The sequence below is a fragment of the Eutrigla gurnardus genome (assembly GCF_963514095.1).
Source record: "Eutrigla gurnardus genome assembly, chromosome: 1".
In the NCBI taxonomy this organism is placed as follows: domain Eukaryota; kingdom Metazoa; phylum Chordata; class Actinopteri; order Perciformes; family Triglidae; genus Eutrigla; species Eutrigla gurnardus.
Genome location: NC_139915.1, coordinates 13,042,159 through 13,059,145, shown reverse-complemented (window position 1 = coordinate 13,059,145; position 16,987 = coordinate 13,042,159). Strand labels below are relative to the sequence as shown.

The following is a 16,987-nucleotide window of genomic DNA, read 5'->3' as shown; positions in this document are numbered from 1 at the left end:
TCCATGTCTAAAACACTAAAATAAGTAAATCGACAAATGTACTTATTGTAAGTCGCTTTGGACAAAGGCGTCTGCTAAATTCCCTAAATGTTAATGTAAAAATGTAAATTGCTGACCATCAGTGTTGAAAGAGTCTGAAACACCAAGAGTCGGTGGTTGCACATGGCCAACAGTCTGAACTGGTCCATCAAAACCACAGCTCAAACCAAGAAAGTCCAACAACGTGTCCACTTCCTGCTGAGACTAAAATACTTTTTATGACTTTTTAGACATTCTATACATGAGAAGATGGGCATTTATTATTGTATATATTTAGGAATGGTGATTAATCGTCATTCAAATTGTTGGTCAGCCTTAATAAATTGTATTTCTAACATCCATCTGTAGATCACAGATCACACATGAATACATCATTTATGTATGTGTATGTATTTATAATATTGATAACTTATCATAATTGTATTATCATTTATGCAATGTAATGGGGCAATGCAGTGCAATCATAAGTCATCTTTCCATAGTGATTTTAAGGTTTGGCCACAGACTTTTAAAAGGAGACTGAATATTATCTCCATCAGGCAATAATGCCACGTCTACTCTCAGTACATGACCGCTGTCTTTTGAGCTCTATTGGATCTTGCCCACTGGTGCCGTTCTCCAGTCCATTAGGATCTGATTTCCACCATGGAAACATCACTCACAGTCCACTCCCCGTCTCTACATCAGTAATTTACCAGCACTGCCAGCCTGCCCAGAGCGATCATCCATCCCTTCATCTATGCATGCAGCTGGACAGGCAGCCGCCACCCAGAGCCCACCATGACCTCATGTTTATCTAGGAACGCCTGCAGCTCTCTGCATGAAGAAGGGACATTCAGGATCACAGTATTGAGAGGATCTTAGTAGTTTTTCATCTCAGCTTATCTGTCTCTCTTAGGAAACAACAAAAGCATGAAGTGCACAGTGCAAGAGGTGCTGGAATAAAAACAGGATGATTCATTCAATGGGTTGATAGAAGTGATGACTCAGGTGATGACTTCATTTTAATCATGCTTAAAACAGTAAACACACACACAATATATTCTGTCCATACAGGCAGACTTCACTGTCTGATGCAGTTCTAAATAAAGTGTGACTTGATTGGGGCGGGTGACCAGGTAGAGCGAATCGGTGGCTCGATGCTGAAGTGTTCTTGGGCAAGATAGTGATTATATTGCCCTCGGTGTGTCAGTGTGCATGCTCCTTGCATGGCAGCCTCTGCTGAGCCATTTTTCTTTTCACAGTTTATACTGGCCTCAGAAAATGCATAGGGACTGGTGAGGAAGAGGGAAGGGGTTTCCCGCTGGGCTGCCTGGTGACCGGGGGAGGGGGCCTAGTGTTACTCAAGCAAGTTTGACCACAGGATCATTTGTGTTTATTGACATCACTAAACACTCCAGAGAGGAGGCGGAGCTTCCCTCCACCTAGATCCTAACCAAGTTTCCTCCATCATGGCTGAAATCAACACTATTGCTGCTTTGTACATGTTGAAGTCCCAGATACACCAGGAAACCAAATTCTGCCCTGTCTGAGTTCATGACATCATCCAGAGGTGCTCGGTGGATTTCACCAAACTGGATTCACTGGATCTAGCAAGACCCATGTGGGCTGGTTTACCACATCTGAAGGAACCCAGAATAAACTATTTAGCTGAGATTTAATAGCAATAAACAAATAAAAGGATGCTGAAATAACTCCATAATGATGGTGATCAGTAAAAAGTGTGACGTTATGCTTTTAGTAGGTCTGTCTGCAAGACGACAAGCTACTACTACTTTTAAAATGGTTGTTTTATGAATGGAGTCTGGTTGACAGGTGCTAGGCTATGCTAACATTGTAGCTGCTCCATCAGCACTCCAAATAAGGTAATCTAGACATAAATACGGCAGCGACATCATTGCATTGACTTTGTATATTACAGCCTGCGAAAAATATGCTTTGTGTTTGGTGTGAACATGAGACCCAACCATTAAATAGATATATTCCAGAAGGTGCTTTGCATTGCAATATAATGTTGTTTCTTTCCTCCTTCTCAGAGACGAAGCCGTTATTGATCAGAGATTGACTGAATATCAGAAGAGGAGCAGAGGGAAGCGAAGACAAAGAGCTGGGTTGTGGCTGGCTGTCGAGGAGGAGGAGGGGGTGGTGGGATGAAGGATGAAGGAGGGGGAGGGGGAACGGTGCGCTGTGGTGCATTGTGGGCCGGCAGCTCCAGCTGCCCTGCCGCTGTGCTGCTTGGCTCAGCCAGCGTCTGGCAGGCAGCCAATCACAGCACAGAGAAGCAGTGCCACTTCAGTTCAGTGTGTCAGAGCAAACAGGGGAGGGGAAGAGGGGAGGAAGGGAGGAGGCACAGAGATGTGAGGAAGACGGGAGGAGGGAGGAAACAGATAGGGACAGCGCTGCTTCCATACCTGCAGATCCCAGCACGTAGCCTGCACCATTTCTATGCCTCAAACACATCATTCTGCAAGTGGAATCGCAACAGCCACAACATCACAACAGCATATCATATCCAACGTCGGTTACAAATGAATCATCCTTCCTTTGTCATATTTGCCTGAATGTACCAATTATGATCTTGATTTAAATATAATCCCATCCCACTAGAGACACCCTCAGTGACAGCTCCAGCCTCATACTCTTTCAAGGGTTTTTGTTTGTTTTGGTTTTGGGGATGTGTGATGATTAGAATAAATAGGCATTCACTTCGCTGATGTAAAAACCTGTGAAGAAAGAAGCTTCCTTGTGTAAAAATGCACCAAAACCAAAGTGTCCCATTTTCCTTTGTCTAACCTTGAGTCTGGATCAGGTTACAGTCTGTGGCTCTCTCACTCACACACACACACACACACACACACACACACACACACACGTGCCAGCCGGTCTCTAAACCACACATCCACATATCCTTCCATCTCCATCTGGGTCTGTTCTCTTCCATTACACTATGAGACACCTCACATATACTGGAGGAGCTTCAGAAGAAGATGTGTCATGCCATTTAAGCCAATATTAAATAACTAAATACATACACATAAATAAATGAATATACCTATGAATATATGAATGCCAATGAAATGACTTCCTGGGCTGTGGGACCAGGTCCCACTAGAGGACCAGGGGCCCTCTTGAAGTCTGTTGAACACCAGTAGGCTGCTGGAGGTTTTGTTGTAGGACTCTGTCAGTTCTCCTCCTGCTGCTGGGTTGATGCCCTTCTACGGCCTTGTCCAGCTCTCCTGGTGTAAGGGCCGATCTCATGGTCCTGCTCATGCTCTTGACACAGCAAACCTTCTTGCAACCTCACGTATGGATGTGGATCCTGGAGGAGCTGGACTACCTGTGAACCTGATCGGGCTGCAGGTACCACCTCATGCTACAAGTAGTGATGACACTAGCAGAAGAAAAAACTAGAGAAGAACCAGTCAGGAAGGAGGAGGATAGAGCAGCTATCTGTGGCCTCCGCATCACATTGTTGTCGTCCCTTCGTTGCTCCTGTTGTCACTTTCATTTGCATCAAAGCAGTTGAAACTGATTCACCATCATTGAGCTTCCTGAATGTGTCCAACATTAATGAAGTTTAACTGACTTGGTGTTATACTGTGATCATTTAGTGTCCCCTTAATTTTTTTGAGCAGTGTATATAAATACATGTAAATATAAATACACTTTCACTATCAAGAAATTTTCATTTTGTGGTCTATCTGTTGTTGAAGTATAAGACTGAAAATACTTGATTATAAAGACAACACACCCAAAAGTGATGTCTCTCTGTGTGTGTGTTCGGTACCAGGATGTAACGTTACTCACACTAACAACAGGTGTGTGTTGGGTACCAGGATGTAACGTTACTCGCACTAACAACAGGTGTGTGTTGGGTACCAGGATGTAACGTTACTCACACTAACAACAGGTCTCTGTGTGTGTTGGGTACCAGGATGTAAAGTTACTCACACTAACAGGTGTGTGTGTGTGTGTTGGGTACCAGGATGTAAGGTTACTCACACTAACAACAGGTCTCTCTGTGTGTTCGGTACCAGGATGTAACGTTACTCACACTAACAACAGGTCTCTGTGTGTGTTGGGTACCAGGATGTAACGTTACTCACACTAACAACAGGTGTGTGTGTGTGTTGGGTACCAGGATGTAACGTTACTCACACTAACAACAGGTCTCTCTGTGTGTTGGGTACCAGGATGTAACATTACTCACACTAACAACAGGTCTCTCTGTGTGTTGGGTACCAGGATGTAACGTTACTCACACTACAACAGGTGTGTGTTGGGTACCAGGATGTAACGTTACTCACACTAACAACAGGTGTGTGTTCTGTACCAGGATGTAAGGTTACTCACACTAACACCAGGTCTCTCTGTGTGTTGTGTACCAGGATGTAACGTTACTATAACAACAGGTCTCTGTGTTTTTGGTACCAGGATGTAACGTTACTCACACTAACAACAGGTCTCTCTGTGTGTGTTGGGTACCAGGATGTAACGTTACTCACACTAACAACAGGTCTCTCTGTGTGTTGGGTACCAGGATGTAACGTTACTATAACAACAGGTCTCTGTGTTTTCGGTACCAGGATGTAACGTTACTCACACTAACAACAGGTCTCTGTGTGTTCGGGACCGGGATGTAACGTTACTCACACTAACAACAGGTCTCTGTGTGTGTTGGGTACCAGGATGTAACGTTACTCACACTAACAACAGGTCTCTCTGTGTGTTGGGTACCAGGATGTAACGTTACTATAACAACAGGTCTCTGTGTTTTCGGTACCAGGATGTAACGTTACTCACACTAACAACAGGTCTCTGTGTGTGTTGGGTACCAGGATGTAACATTACTATAACAACAGGTCTCTGTGTTTTCGGTACCAGGATGTAACGTTACTCACACTAACAACAGGTCTCTCTGTGTGTTGGGTACCAGGATGTAACATTACTCACACTAACAACAGGTCTCTCTGTGTGTGTTGGGTACCAGGATGTAACGTTACTCACACTAACAACAGGTCTCTCTGTGTGTTGGGTACCAGGATGTAACGTTACTATAACAACAGGTCTCTGTGTTTTCGGTACCAGGATGTAACGTTACTCACACTAACAACAGGTCTCTGTGTGTTCGGGACCGGGATGCAACGTTACTCACACTAACAACAGGTCTCTGTGTGTGTTGGGTACCAGGATGTAACGTTACTCACACTAACAACAGGTCTCTCTGTGTGTGTTGGGTACCAGGATGTAACGTTACTCACATAACAACAGGTCTCTGTGTGTTGGGTACCAGGATGTAACGTTACTATAACAACAGGTCTCTGTGTTTTCGGTACCAGGATGTAACGTTACTCACACTAACAACAGGTCTCTGTGTGTTCGGGACCGGGATGCAACGTTACTCACACTAACAACAGGTCTCTGTGTGTGTTGGGTACCAGGATGTAACGTTACTCACACTAACAACAGGTCTCTCTGTGTGTGTTGGGTACCAGGATGTAACGTTACTCACATAACAACAGGTCTCTGTGTGTTGGGTACCAGGATGTAACGTTACTATAACAACAGGTCTCTGTGTTTTCGGTACCAGGATGTAACGTTACTCACACTAACAACAGGTCTCTGTGTGTTCGGGACCGGGATGTAACGTTGCTCATGCCAACAACAGTCTTGCTTGTTTTTTCTCTTCCTGCTGATAAAAAGAGTCACTGGATAAAACACATCAGACACATCAGCTACATGGTACAATTCAAATGGGATCAGAATGATGCCGCTCATCGTTGACTACCATACATATTTGTTCTGAAATAAGGTCCTATGCAGGACACCTGAGGGGGCGTGTCTGAGATCATGGTGTGACGGAGCCGTGTGCAAACAGGCGATGCTGTATCCTGTGACCTGCTGTTCAACATGACCCAGTGTCTGAGTCTGCAGCCCTGACAGGGCAATCACTAAGCCCTGCCTGTCTCCGTCACTCTCTTACAGCACACAAAGCTTTTCTTCCTCTCATTAAAAGGCATACGGGTAATCGCCTCGAAGCAGCTGCCTAACGCCTAACACCAAACAACAAATATCAGGGATGGTGCTGCAATCAGTGTCCATCTGGGCTGAAGAAAGAGCAGTGGGACACGCTGTGGGCCTGTGCAACACCACGACAACACTTTCAGTCACACTTTATTTCATCAGAACAGTGAACACAAACAAAGGGGAGAATGATAGAAATGTAGATAAACGCAGCTGCAACGAGTATTGTTTTTGGGTTTATTTCTCTATGAGGATTCAGTAGCAGTAGTAGTAGTATCAACAGTAGTATGAACAATAGTATTAACACACTGACTGAGCTTAACATGTAAGGTTAGCTCAGAGCATAGTATGCCAATTATTCACTTCAACATCAGAAGCTTGTATGCAAATATATATCAACTGTATCTGGTGGTTTTGGTGTGCAGTATTCGGTGGCGCCTACCAGAGGGGAGAAGATGGAACAGGACACCACACAAATGCACAAAAACATGAAAAACACAGTTGAAATGAGAATGTAATAGTCCAGAAACCACTATGTCCACTTCTTATAAACAAGCTGTACCTCTGACAACAAATTGTTTTGTAAACTAGTTTTGTGCTTAATTCCAACTCCACACATTAGCATTTGGAGGTAGATTTCCGTGTGGAAGATATATTACGAAGCAATTATAATTTTAATCAGTGGTTGGGACCCCCATAAGGTTAGACCTTCATCTTGGGAAATTAGATTTGTATGTTTCTAGCCCATGTTATGCCCACACATTTTAAGAAAAGAAAGATCAAAATGAAGCATTAAACAGGGGGGGGAATAGTCAACTCATTATGCAGCAATTCATCTCTGAAAACACTTTCCAGGGGAAAAAGTTTTTTTCTAATTTCTTGTTCTAGTTTTTTTCACAGTTTAAAAAACATTTGAAATGTGTGATTAATGAACTTAACAAAACAAAACACTATAAATATCACTAACTATCTTGGTTTGGAGTATAATGAGTGCCTTCTCAGTCTGCTGGTGGATCGGCTCTAATTCAAGCTGTTTGTTCACCTCCAACTCTTGCTTTCACTTCTCATGATGAGAAGCTCTTTCTGTTGTTCAAAAGTAAACCCTTGTGTCTGGATACATATTGCTGTGTTAGCTGGATGAAGCTCTTCCTGGTGTTCAGTTTGGATCCCCCTTTTCACCAATGCTGATTTCAAAGTCAATTTAACATTTCTTTTTGACATGAATCCCCCATAGCTACAGAATAGTGCTCAGCAATCTTAATTAACTGAAAGAAAACATAACAAAACATTCTCATCAGTCTCCTGGTGGCCTTTTGACCCGTCCACCACCTAGACCTTCTCCATATGTGGACTTCCACAGGCTCTTCGAAACTAATTTGTGATATGTCAAGAATAAATGTGATCCACTATAAAATATATTTCCCTTGAAACATAATTCACAAAGTAGTTTTGTTGTGTGGAAATGTAACTTTTAGGTGACCAGGCTGTAAATGCATATCTAGTGTTTGTCTATTTGTAGTAGTAATAAACACTTTTCCTATATATAATTGAACAGATTCAGGATTGCTACAAGTCGGGAGGTGGGGTGGGGGGTAGTTGAGGTGTCAAATATAAGAGGGTGCATCCCATCACCTCCTCCTGACTGACTCCTCATTAGCATTAGCATTGTGCTCCAGAATTGGGGGGACAAAGCAAAGTGCTTCTGGTCTCAACGGTTTTCAATCGGCTTAAAATCCCCTTTGTGTTTGCCAATCCCCCATTGCTCCCCACCCCACCATCTTGCCTCTCTTCATCCATGGACATCCACAGAGGCCTCTGACACAACCTTTAGGCTTCATAATACCATGCATTAGTGAGAAAGAGGCTGAAATCATTATACAAACTGCCTGAAGCTATTGTCATCAAGACTGCACTGCTGCAGCCGGGCTGTTTAAAAACATTATTACATAAAGGCTGGAAGACCTTCCAATGTAAAATGGTCCTCATTGTCATCCTCATGTCAAATACCTAAATCAAATCTAAATATCATTACTGTATAATTCAAAAAATGTACATTATCAGAAGACTTAGCTAGCATGCTGTGGTCCACAGTTCATCCAGATTTCACTGAAGGGCATGGGTTAGAAGACCAGAAGGACCATATACGTTTTTAATCAGCGTAGTCGAAGTTGCATTGACGATGGATGTATTTTTTTCAAGGTTGACGTGTGATGTCTGGTTGAAGGTGGCTGGTCGAAATCAGCTTTGGAGCCCCAGTGTGAAGAAATGGACAATTTATTTTCAAAAATCATGTAGTTTACCGCACACACCACGAGTCTGAAGCACCCCCATTTCCGACCCAGTCAAAAATTGTCTCAATAGCGGGCCGCCATCCGAGTTGAACACCGAGTTGAACTACCGCCTGTACCCGTGCTTGTGCTTGAACTGTATTGTGCCGAAGCACACCTCATGCTTGGGCATGGTACGGGTGTCTAGTGGGAGTGTCCCCTAAAACCAATCGATTACATTTTGTGACTCTTTCATGGCTGCCATGAGGCTGTGTTGTATCTTAAATCTTTGCTTTTGAGCAGCAGAGATGTGCCGCTTGTGGTTCCATAACTTAGTCACATCTACTGAGGTCATGTCAGTCCACATGCTGCTGGTAGCTGTGCTACATCTAAGAACAACATTACCAGCATGGGAGAGCTAGACAAAGAGAAGCTCAGAACAAAGAAGGGCATGTCTTTACACATAACCCCACCCACTCACCACTCGTCCAGCCAATCAGCGTGAGGATATGTTAATGAGCTCGCAGCGCCGCATCGTCCCTGCCCAGGCGGTGACGTCACCTGCACATCTCTCCGTCTGGCTCCGCGAGGACTCAGACAGAAGCACCAGAGAACCTGAAGGAAGCCAGCCGGGGAGGGGCACTTTTTTGTCGTGAAGGAATATTCTTATTACTCCTGTGGAATAAACACAGTCTGCAACAGCACGGCCCCGACCGGGACTTCCTAGCGGGTGGATGTTTTTCATTTAGCTGCTGCTTGAATGTTTACTTCCCTCCTCATCGCGCTGACCAGTTGTCTTTGAAGACCGGGACCGGTGCCTCTCCCTTCATCCTCCCCTCTCCGCCCTCCTTCGTTACCTCCTTTTTCTATCCGAGCCCGCAACGCCGCAAAGATGCCCAGCTCGCTGTACGCCGACGGCAGCGTCCAGGGAGACGCAATGGACGAGCAGAGAGCCCTGCAGATCGCCCTGGATCAGCTCTCCCTGCTCGGCTTGGACAACGACGAGAGCAACCTATACGACAACCAGGAGCCCCGGAGGAAGAGCGTCAACATGACCGAATGCGTCCCGGTTCCGAGCTCTGAGCATGTGGCGGAGATCGTCGGCAGACAGGGTGCGTGTTTCTCTGCTTCTTCACAGCCGTGCTCTCTTTATATGTATCATGTGTCACAAACATCTCAGGTATGAGATGTGATCCTGGTGTGCGGACACGGTCCGGTCCTGCCAGGACACGGTCCGGTCTTGCCTGGACGACCTTAGACAAAGGCCTGCCCGTCTTCACGAGCGTGTTAATATCGGATATCTAAAATGAGCAGGAACCAGCCTCTAATTCAGCAGCAACTTTTGCGAGTGTCTCGCCAGTTACACATTCTGTTCCTCCTCTATAAATACACAGTTGTGGGCGGCAGCAAGCAACAGACCCCAATTTAAAAAGTAAGTGAAAGAGGAACCCATTTGGATGAGCCGAAACAAGTCTGATAGAAGACCACGTCGTGCGTCCGCCTCTGTAAACACAGAGGGACGTGAACGCAGCTGGGTTAAAGACAGAGCGTTCTGAGGTCACGTGAGTTCCCCGAGAGACACTTCCAAATGGACATGTAGGCTAAACCACCCAACAGTGAGGCTCTCCAGAACCCCACGTGTCCGTCTTCGGTAATCGATTCCCGTCTTGTACAGGATCAGATTTTACCTTGGCGCCCGTAAAACAGCACACATCTAGGAGTGTTCCAGCTGCAGGGCGGTCTGGTGCTTGGTTACGTATGAGGAATCTTTTCTACTCCCTGATGCTGATGCTTTTAGCTGCTGCTGCTGATGTCTTTAGCTGCTGCTGCTGATGCTTCTAGCTGCTGCTGCTTCTAGCTGCTGCCAGGTAAATACAAGCAGTGGATTAACTGTGACCTCTGGATTATTTGAAAAGAGACCCGGGCCTCATTTAACCTACATTAGTAATTCATTAAGGATCTATGTCAACTGGGCTATGGAGACATTTTTCTCCATCCCTGGTTACAGACCCTCTCTGCTTGACTAATTATGTCATTCTTCTGAGGCTGTTTCCCATTTTGATCATAAAGACACATGTGCATGGATTGCACTTTTATGCACCAGTAGCAGGCTATGGAATGATTAGGTAGCTTTCCCGTCTTTCCGTGATCCTATTAGTATAAAATAAGAGACCCAGGAGTGATGTTTTGTTTGTGAGTTTTTGTCCTGCTGTATGTTTGTGGAGCATGGGATTAGAATTTGTGTTGACAAACAATAATAAACATCCAGCAGTTATTTTCTATAGTCCATGATATGCATGAGACGAATCAAAACATTCATATCATGATTAGATTATTGCAATTCACCTGATTGTCACATTTTGTTAAGAAACAAATATTCATAATTTGTCACAGGTAAGATATACATTTTTTTAGTGAAAAAACATTCAATAAAATAATCATGAAGTGATCATAAAGTCTGCCTGCATAAATAGAGGATACATGAAAATATCAATCTTCAAGTCTTGATTGTGTAAAATTACCACCATCAAGTTATTTGATTACGATTATTAAATCTTCCCATTGCGAGTCCATAAGTAATGAGTGAACACATGTTGTCATTTTGTCCTCACGGTCACCTTTTGTTTAACCACCTCAGGTTGCAAGATCAAAGCGCTGCGAGCGAAGACCAACACCTACATTAAGACACCAGTCCGAGGTGAGGAGCCAGTCTTCGTGGTGACTGGTCGACGGGAGGACGTGGCCATGGCCAGGAGGGAGATCATCTCTGCTGCTGAGCACTTCTCCATGATCCGAGCCTCCAGAAACAAAAACACCAGCCAGAATGGGAGCGGCACACCGGTGCCTGTACCACCTAACCTGCCTGGACAGGCCACCATCCAGGTGCGGGTGCCTTACCGTGTGGTGGGGCTGGTAGTAGGCCCCAAGGGGGCCACCATCAAGCGGATCCAGCAGCAGACCCACACTTACATTGTGACGCCCAGCCGAGACAAGGAGCCGGTCTTTGAGGTGACTGGGATGCCGGAGAATGTGGACAGAGCACGCGAAGAGATTGAAGCCCATATCGCCATGAGGACAGGAGGTCTTATTGAGCTTCAGGATGAGAACGACTTCCATGCCAACGGGACCGATGTGGGTTTTGATCTGCATGGGAACGCCACCCTATGGTCTAAATCTAGCGCCGGGATGCGTAAACCCTTCTCTAACTACCGCAATGACTCATCATCGTCGCTGGGCAGCGCCTCCACAGATTCCTGCTTTGGTAACTCCCGTATGGCCGACTACAGCCCCCCCAGCCCCCCGCTTAGCTACAGTGCCAACAACAACGGCAACAACAACAACAACAACAACAACACCACCACCAATGGGAACTGCTTTGTTTATGGAACTGAGGCGATCTCTCCTGACTGCACTGATCTGGCTTTTGACTCTTCGTCAGGGTTTGAGGCTACGTCCACGCCACCGGGCTTCCTGTGGTCGCAGTACGACAGTCGCATGACCCCCTCGTCCACCGGAGCTGGCTCCCCCACCTCCACCTCAGCCATATTCCCCACCAACGCCTCCACTAACGCCAACGGAGCGGTGGTGAGTCAGCGCCGGCAGCCCAGACTGTCGCCTCCCCTCCACAACCACACCGGAGTTGAGCACCCACTGGCCCGGAGGGTGCGCAGCGACCCAGGTGCCCGCCCACTCAGTTTCCCCGGTTACTCCAGCTCTATTGCCTCCCTGCCTGGCCCTCACCTCCCATGCGACTCCTCCGCCTCGTCATCCTCATCCTCTTCCTCCTCCTCCACCTCCTCTGGCACCAGCCGGAAAGGCAGCCGCGACTGTTCGTTGTGCTTTGAGAGCGAGGTCATCGCCGCCCTGGTCCCCTGTGGGCACAACCTCTTCTGTATGGAATGTGCTAATCGTATCTGTGAGAGGAGCGAACCCAAATGCCCCATCTGCCACACCGGCGTCACTCAGGCTATACGTATATTTTCATAAGGAGAGTAAAGACACCTCATACAGCTTTAATGGGATCATCAGTGTACATAGATATGTATCTAAGAGGCTGCAGTATCCAGAGGAATGGACATCATATACTGTAGCTTCGGGAAATATTTTTAACATCTTAGTGCATGTTTTAAATATTACAGCATAGCAATCAATAGTTGTAGTAAATTGTACTCTATATTTATGAAGTGAAGAGACACAGGTGGGTCAAACTGGTGACAAACTGGCTGAGTCCTACAGTTTACCCGTTGAATGTAGTCAGAGGGGAGGTCATGCTGGGAAACATGGAGGGCCTCCAGCCTAACTGTAGATTAATGCCGAGTTCACACCAAACGTAAGGCCAATTTCATGTGCAGTGTGACTGACTGCATACAAACTCAATGTAAAGATGCAGATAGATGCAGATTCCTGTCATTCACGTAGAACTAAAGCCTATCGGCATTGAGATTCTCCTGTCGTTACCTACGCCCTGATGTTGCAGAATCCTAAATGGAGCTCACATTAGTCCAGAGACCAGACCAGACTATGTGGAGAAACCAGAGTCTGTCTGTGGTCCAAACAACAAGGCCTCTGTCGTATTTATGTCTAGATTACCTTATTTGGAGTGTTGATGGAGCAGCTACAATGTTAGCATAGCCTAGCACACATCAACCAGACTCCATTCAGAAATAAGCAATTTAAAAGTAGTCAGCTTGTTGTCTTGCAGACAGACCTAACAAAGCATGACTTCCCACTTGTTACTGGTCACAATCATTATGAAGTTATTTCAGCATCCATTTCAACTGGTTATTGATATTTAACTAAATAGTTTATTCTGGGTTCCTCCAGCTGTGGTAAACCAGCCTACGTGGGTCTTCCTAGATCCAGAGAATCCAGTGTGGTGAAATCCACCGAGCACCTCTGGATGATGTCATGAACTCAGACAGGACAGCGTTTGGTTTCTTGGTGGATCTGGGACTTCAACATGTACAAAGCAGCAATAGTGGTGAATGATGATGGAGGAAACCTGGTTGGGTTCTACATGGAGGGAAGCCCCGCCTCCTCTCTGGTGTCTGGTGCGAGTGACGGGAATAAAGTCAAACTGGTGTGAGTAACGCACGGTGAAGATTCGCTGGGCGTCTGGTGTGAACATGACATTTTACAGATCAGAGCAACAACATATGTATGTATAGAATCCACGTTTTAAATGACATTCATACAGAATCAAGTATTTTATTCTTTTTTGACTTGAAATATTATATTTCTTATTGCAAAGATGTTTACAGATATTTTAATTTAAGTTCAGTGAACTGGCTGGGTTGGTTATTTTTTAGTATGGCCTTATGGCATTGATCACTGTATTATTTTAATATCACACGACTGTGTATTGCATTTGACAGTATTCTGTTGGAAAGGAGTTTTTATATGTTCAGCAAAAAACAATGTCTTTTAAATCTGCTTCACCCAGCATATTTTTTATTCAGTAATATAAAGCATATTTTATTCTATATTATTATGAAACATTGAAATGTACAAAACTTAGTAAGTTGAACACAAAGAAACCGTATGCTTTCTAAAATTTGTATGAATTAGATTCCAGTGGGAATTACAGGCTTCTGTTGCACCACTATAGTTTTAGTATTTCTATTTTAATACATTTGTTTACCACTTGTGTATGTATATGTAGGTGAAGTTATTTGAGCGTAAATGTAGGTTATTGGGCAAAGTTTAAGAACAAAGTATATTTTATTTTATGAAAAAGGGCCTTTAACCTCATGGTCAAATACTAATATTATATTTGCTGAGACAAGATTTCAAAATGTATCAAGAGTTTTATTTTTCTGACATTTAAAGTTATACATGATAAAAAAAATAAGTAATGGTGCTACTTAATGTTTTTTTTAAGTATTTCTATATAAGTCCAATAAAAATGGTCCATTGACGAGTTGTGTGCTTCTCATCTTCTTCTCACCTGCTTTTGTTGAGAGCAGACGGGTTGTTTTCTGAACATTTGACCTCCTTGCTTCCTAACAGAAGCCTTGAGGATTACCAGCGCGGCCTAATTATTGCGTGTCGGCTCAGACAGAGGGGGACTTGGCCTGACTCGTCACTAATTAGTGCTGCCGTGTGACCTGAAGACACAATCTGGCTCTTCTGGGAACCAACCTTTTGAGGTTTAGATATTTGAAGGCTTCACCATGGGGTTTGTGATGAGCATCTTTCAACATTAAACATTTTTATAAATGAAAGATGGAGCTGCATGTCAAAAGAAATATCAATTTATCACCCAGGGGCCATGTTTCCTGTGTGGTAATGTGATTAATCAGACATTGGTTTGGTAACGTATTTTTTCCATTAATTGATTACTCACTTTCACTTTAAAGTTGAGCTGGAAAATGTTTTCCAGAGTCTCTGCCTGCAGTCGAATAGTCAAAAAATGAACTAACTCCTAACTCCTTTTCCTCACGCCTTTTCCTTGACCTCGGGGGAAAACCAAGTCAACAACGTTGACAAAGTTTTTAGTTTTGTTTCTGTCAAACATTTGTAACATGGTTGAAATAAGTTAAAATACCATTCAATTATTATCACTGTCCACACATTTATCAACACAATTCCAATTACTTTATATCTGCATGAAAGTAATTGTTAAATATGCAAATACGCATATTGTTTGTTTTCATGAACGGCTGAGTTGCGCAGCACTTTAAATGTTGCTCTCGCAAGGCATTGTGGGGCGGCGTGATCTCCTTTCCTTTCTTAAAAGAAGATCCGTTGCATCCTATGCTAAAGGAGAGGAAGCATTGGAGCTCCTTTCCTTTGCATATAGAGAATTCAAACGGCTCTTATCATGGCGGCCACTTGTTTACTGGGTCATGCAGCCAGAATCTCCTGTATGGTGACAGGAGGTGGGACATCACGTTGATTTGATGCATGACAAGATAAGCTTTAGCTCTGATTGGTTGATGGATGGATGTCATGATATTATTGGTTGAAATTGGTTGGTAATAGTAGATCTTCATGATGTAATTTTGTCAAGCATAAGGTGATGTCATTTTCTTTTGTCCAAATAATGAATTTCCAATAAGAAAAAACAGCTGGACCTATGGGAACATCTTATTAATTATCATTATTATTTTGCCAATGTGAACATTGATTGGTGGATTGTTCTACAAGGAGAGGAATTGGGCTTTGCAACTAATTGCAAACAGATTTGTCATCTGACAGTATAGATGCATGGAGACAAGAAAAGAATAAGAAACACTTACTTTGAACCCTCATCCAGGACTCGGATACCAACAGGTTTTTCATTTGAACAAACATCACAACTCCAACCTCTTCAAGAATGAGGTTGAAGGCATGAAAGAGGGAATCTGTGTTCACACATTCCAACAAGTCCACCACGATGGACGACTATAAAAAGCATCTAAATGTCATACACAGCTCCTGCTGCTCCACTTTTCATGTTTTGATGTGATAAACGACATGTGAGGGCATCGAGCCGTCAAACAGCAGAGAATGGGGTCGATGTGGGATTCACCGTCCTGGTGATGAGGATGTGGAGGCACCTCCTCAAATGGACCAGATGATGCTGGTAAGAACACTGAACAACACAAATAACATTACATGAATCGGAAAATGAATGGCTGCATGTAGTGGAATGTTGATTTACATCAGCCATGTAAAGAGATTAGTAGGCATATTGTCTTTGGGAATAAAAAGAGAATATTTGGTGAATGTAAACATAATCAAATAAAGTGTTGGCCTTTAATATCGCCTTGAATCATCAACTGTGTATACAGTGTCAGTCAACATCTGGAGCATCTGTGTAAAAAGCCTGATTTCATTTGAACTTCCTCAGCGCTCGTCCTTCCCCTCCCCCACCTCCCTCCTTCATCTGAAGTGCAGCCTCATGTCATGTGGTCCGGCTGGAAACACTGACGTTTAAACACATGCTTCGCTGTGAGATAGTAAATGTGGAGAGAGCAGCCTCTAATGATAAGTTACAAATGGAAACATCACAGACCCACAAAAACTGGCCCCATGAACTATATTATTAGGAAGCAATCATACTGCTGCTGAAAGAGCTGACAAGTGTTTTTAGCCAAATGTACAACACATGGAGTTCACTCCCTCCTGTGGACAGAGTCAATAGAAGAAGGGACGAAATACATGACTCACTTGACTTGAGTAGCTTCATAACGTTGTTCTGACACCAGTAGATTCATTTATCATACTGTAATACATGTGAAGTTTTTCTTTCATTTAGACAAAAACGGAACTATAAAACAGTAACATAACATAAATCACAATAACCAACACACACTTAACACCGAATCATACAACAAACATAAACACAGCAACACAACAAAAACATCCATTTCATCACAAATATCATCAGAGACCCATCTATTCCAAAAATCAAACTAGCTTCTTACCAGCCTTCCTCTTCAATAAACCTTTCCCATCTCTCTAAATATGTTTTAGCGTCTTCCTTTGCCCTTACGATATATCCCTCCAAAGTAAAGTATCGTTTGATAAACATTCTAAAATTACTGATATGATCCACAATTATATAATTGCTTGTCTCTTATAAATCACCCAGTATTACAGAGAAAAAATCAAGCTGAAAACACAATTTAATTGCATTACACATCCTTGGAATATCTTCCCAAGGGGCGGAG

At 43.8% G+C, this 16,987-nt stretch overlaps 1 protein-coding gene across 1 annotated transcript; it reads left to right on the top strand.

The window, feature by feature from the left end:
* The first annotated feature begins 8,935 nt into the window (after positions 1 to 8,935).
* mex3b (mex-3 RNA binding family member B) lies at positions 8,936 to 14,233 on the top strand. Its single transcript, XM_084019233.1, has 2 exons — positions 8,936 to 9,442; positions 10,969 to 14,233. The coding sequence occupies exons 1-2, from the start codon at positions 9,223 to 9,225 to the stop codon at positions 12,315 to 12,317; spliced, it is 1,569 nt and encodes a 522-aa protein (XP_083875359.1). The 5' UTR covers positions 8,936 to 9,222; the 3' UTR covers positions 12,318 to 14,233.
* The last annotated feature ends 2,754 nt before the right edge of the window (positions 14,234 to 16,987 follow it).

Coding starts and splice junctions, on each gene's coding strand:
- mex3b (XM_084019233.1), top strand. CDS start 9,223: ATGCCCAGCTCGCTGTACGCCGACGGCAGCGTCCAGGGAGACGCAATG. Junction 9,443..10,968: donor GGAGATCGTCGGCAGACAGG/GTGCGTGTTTCT, acceptor TAACCACCTCAG/GTTGCAAGATCAAAGCGCTG.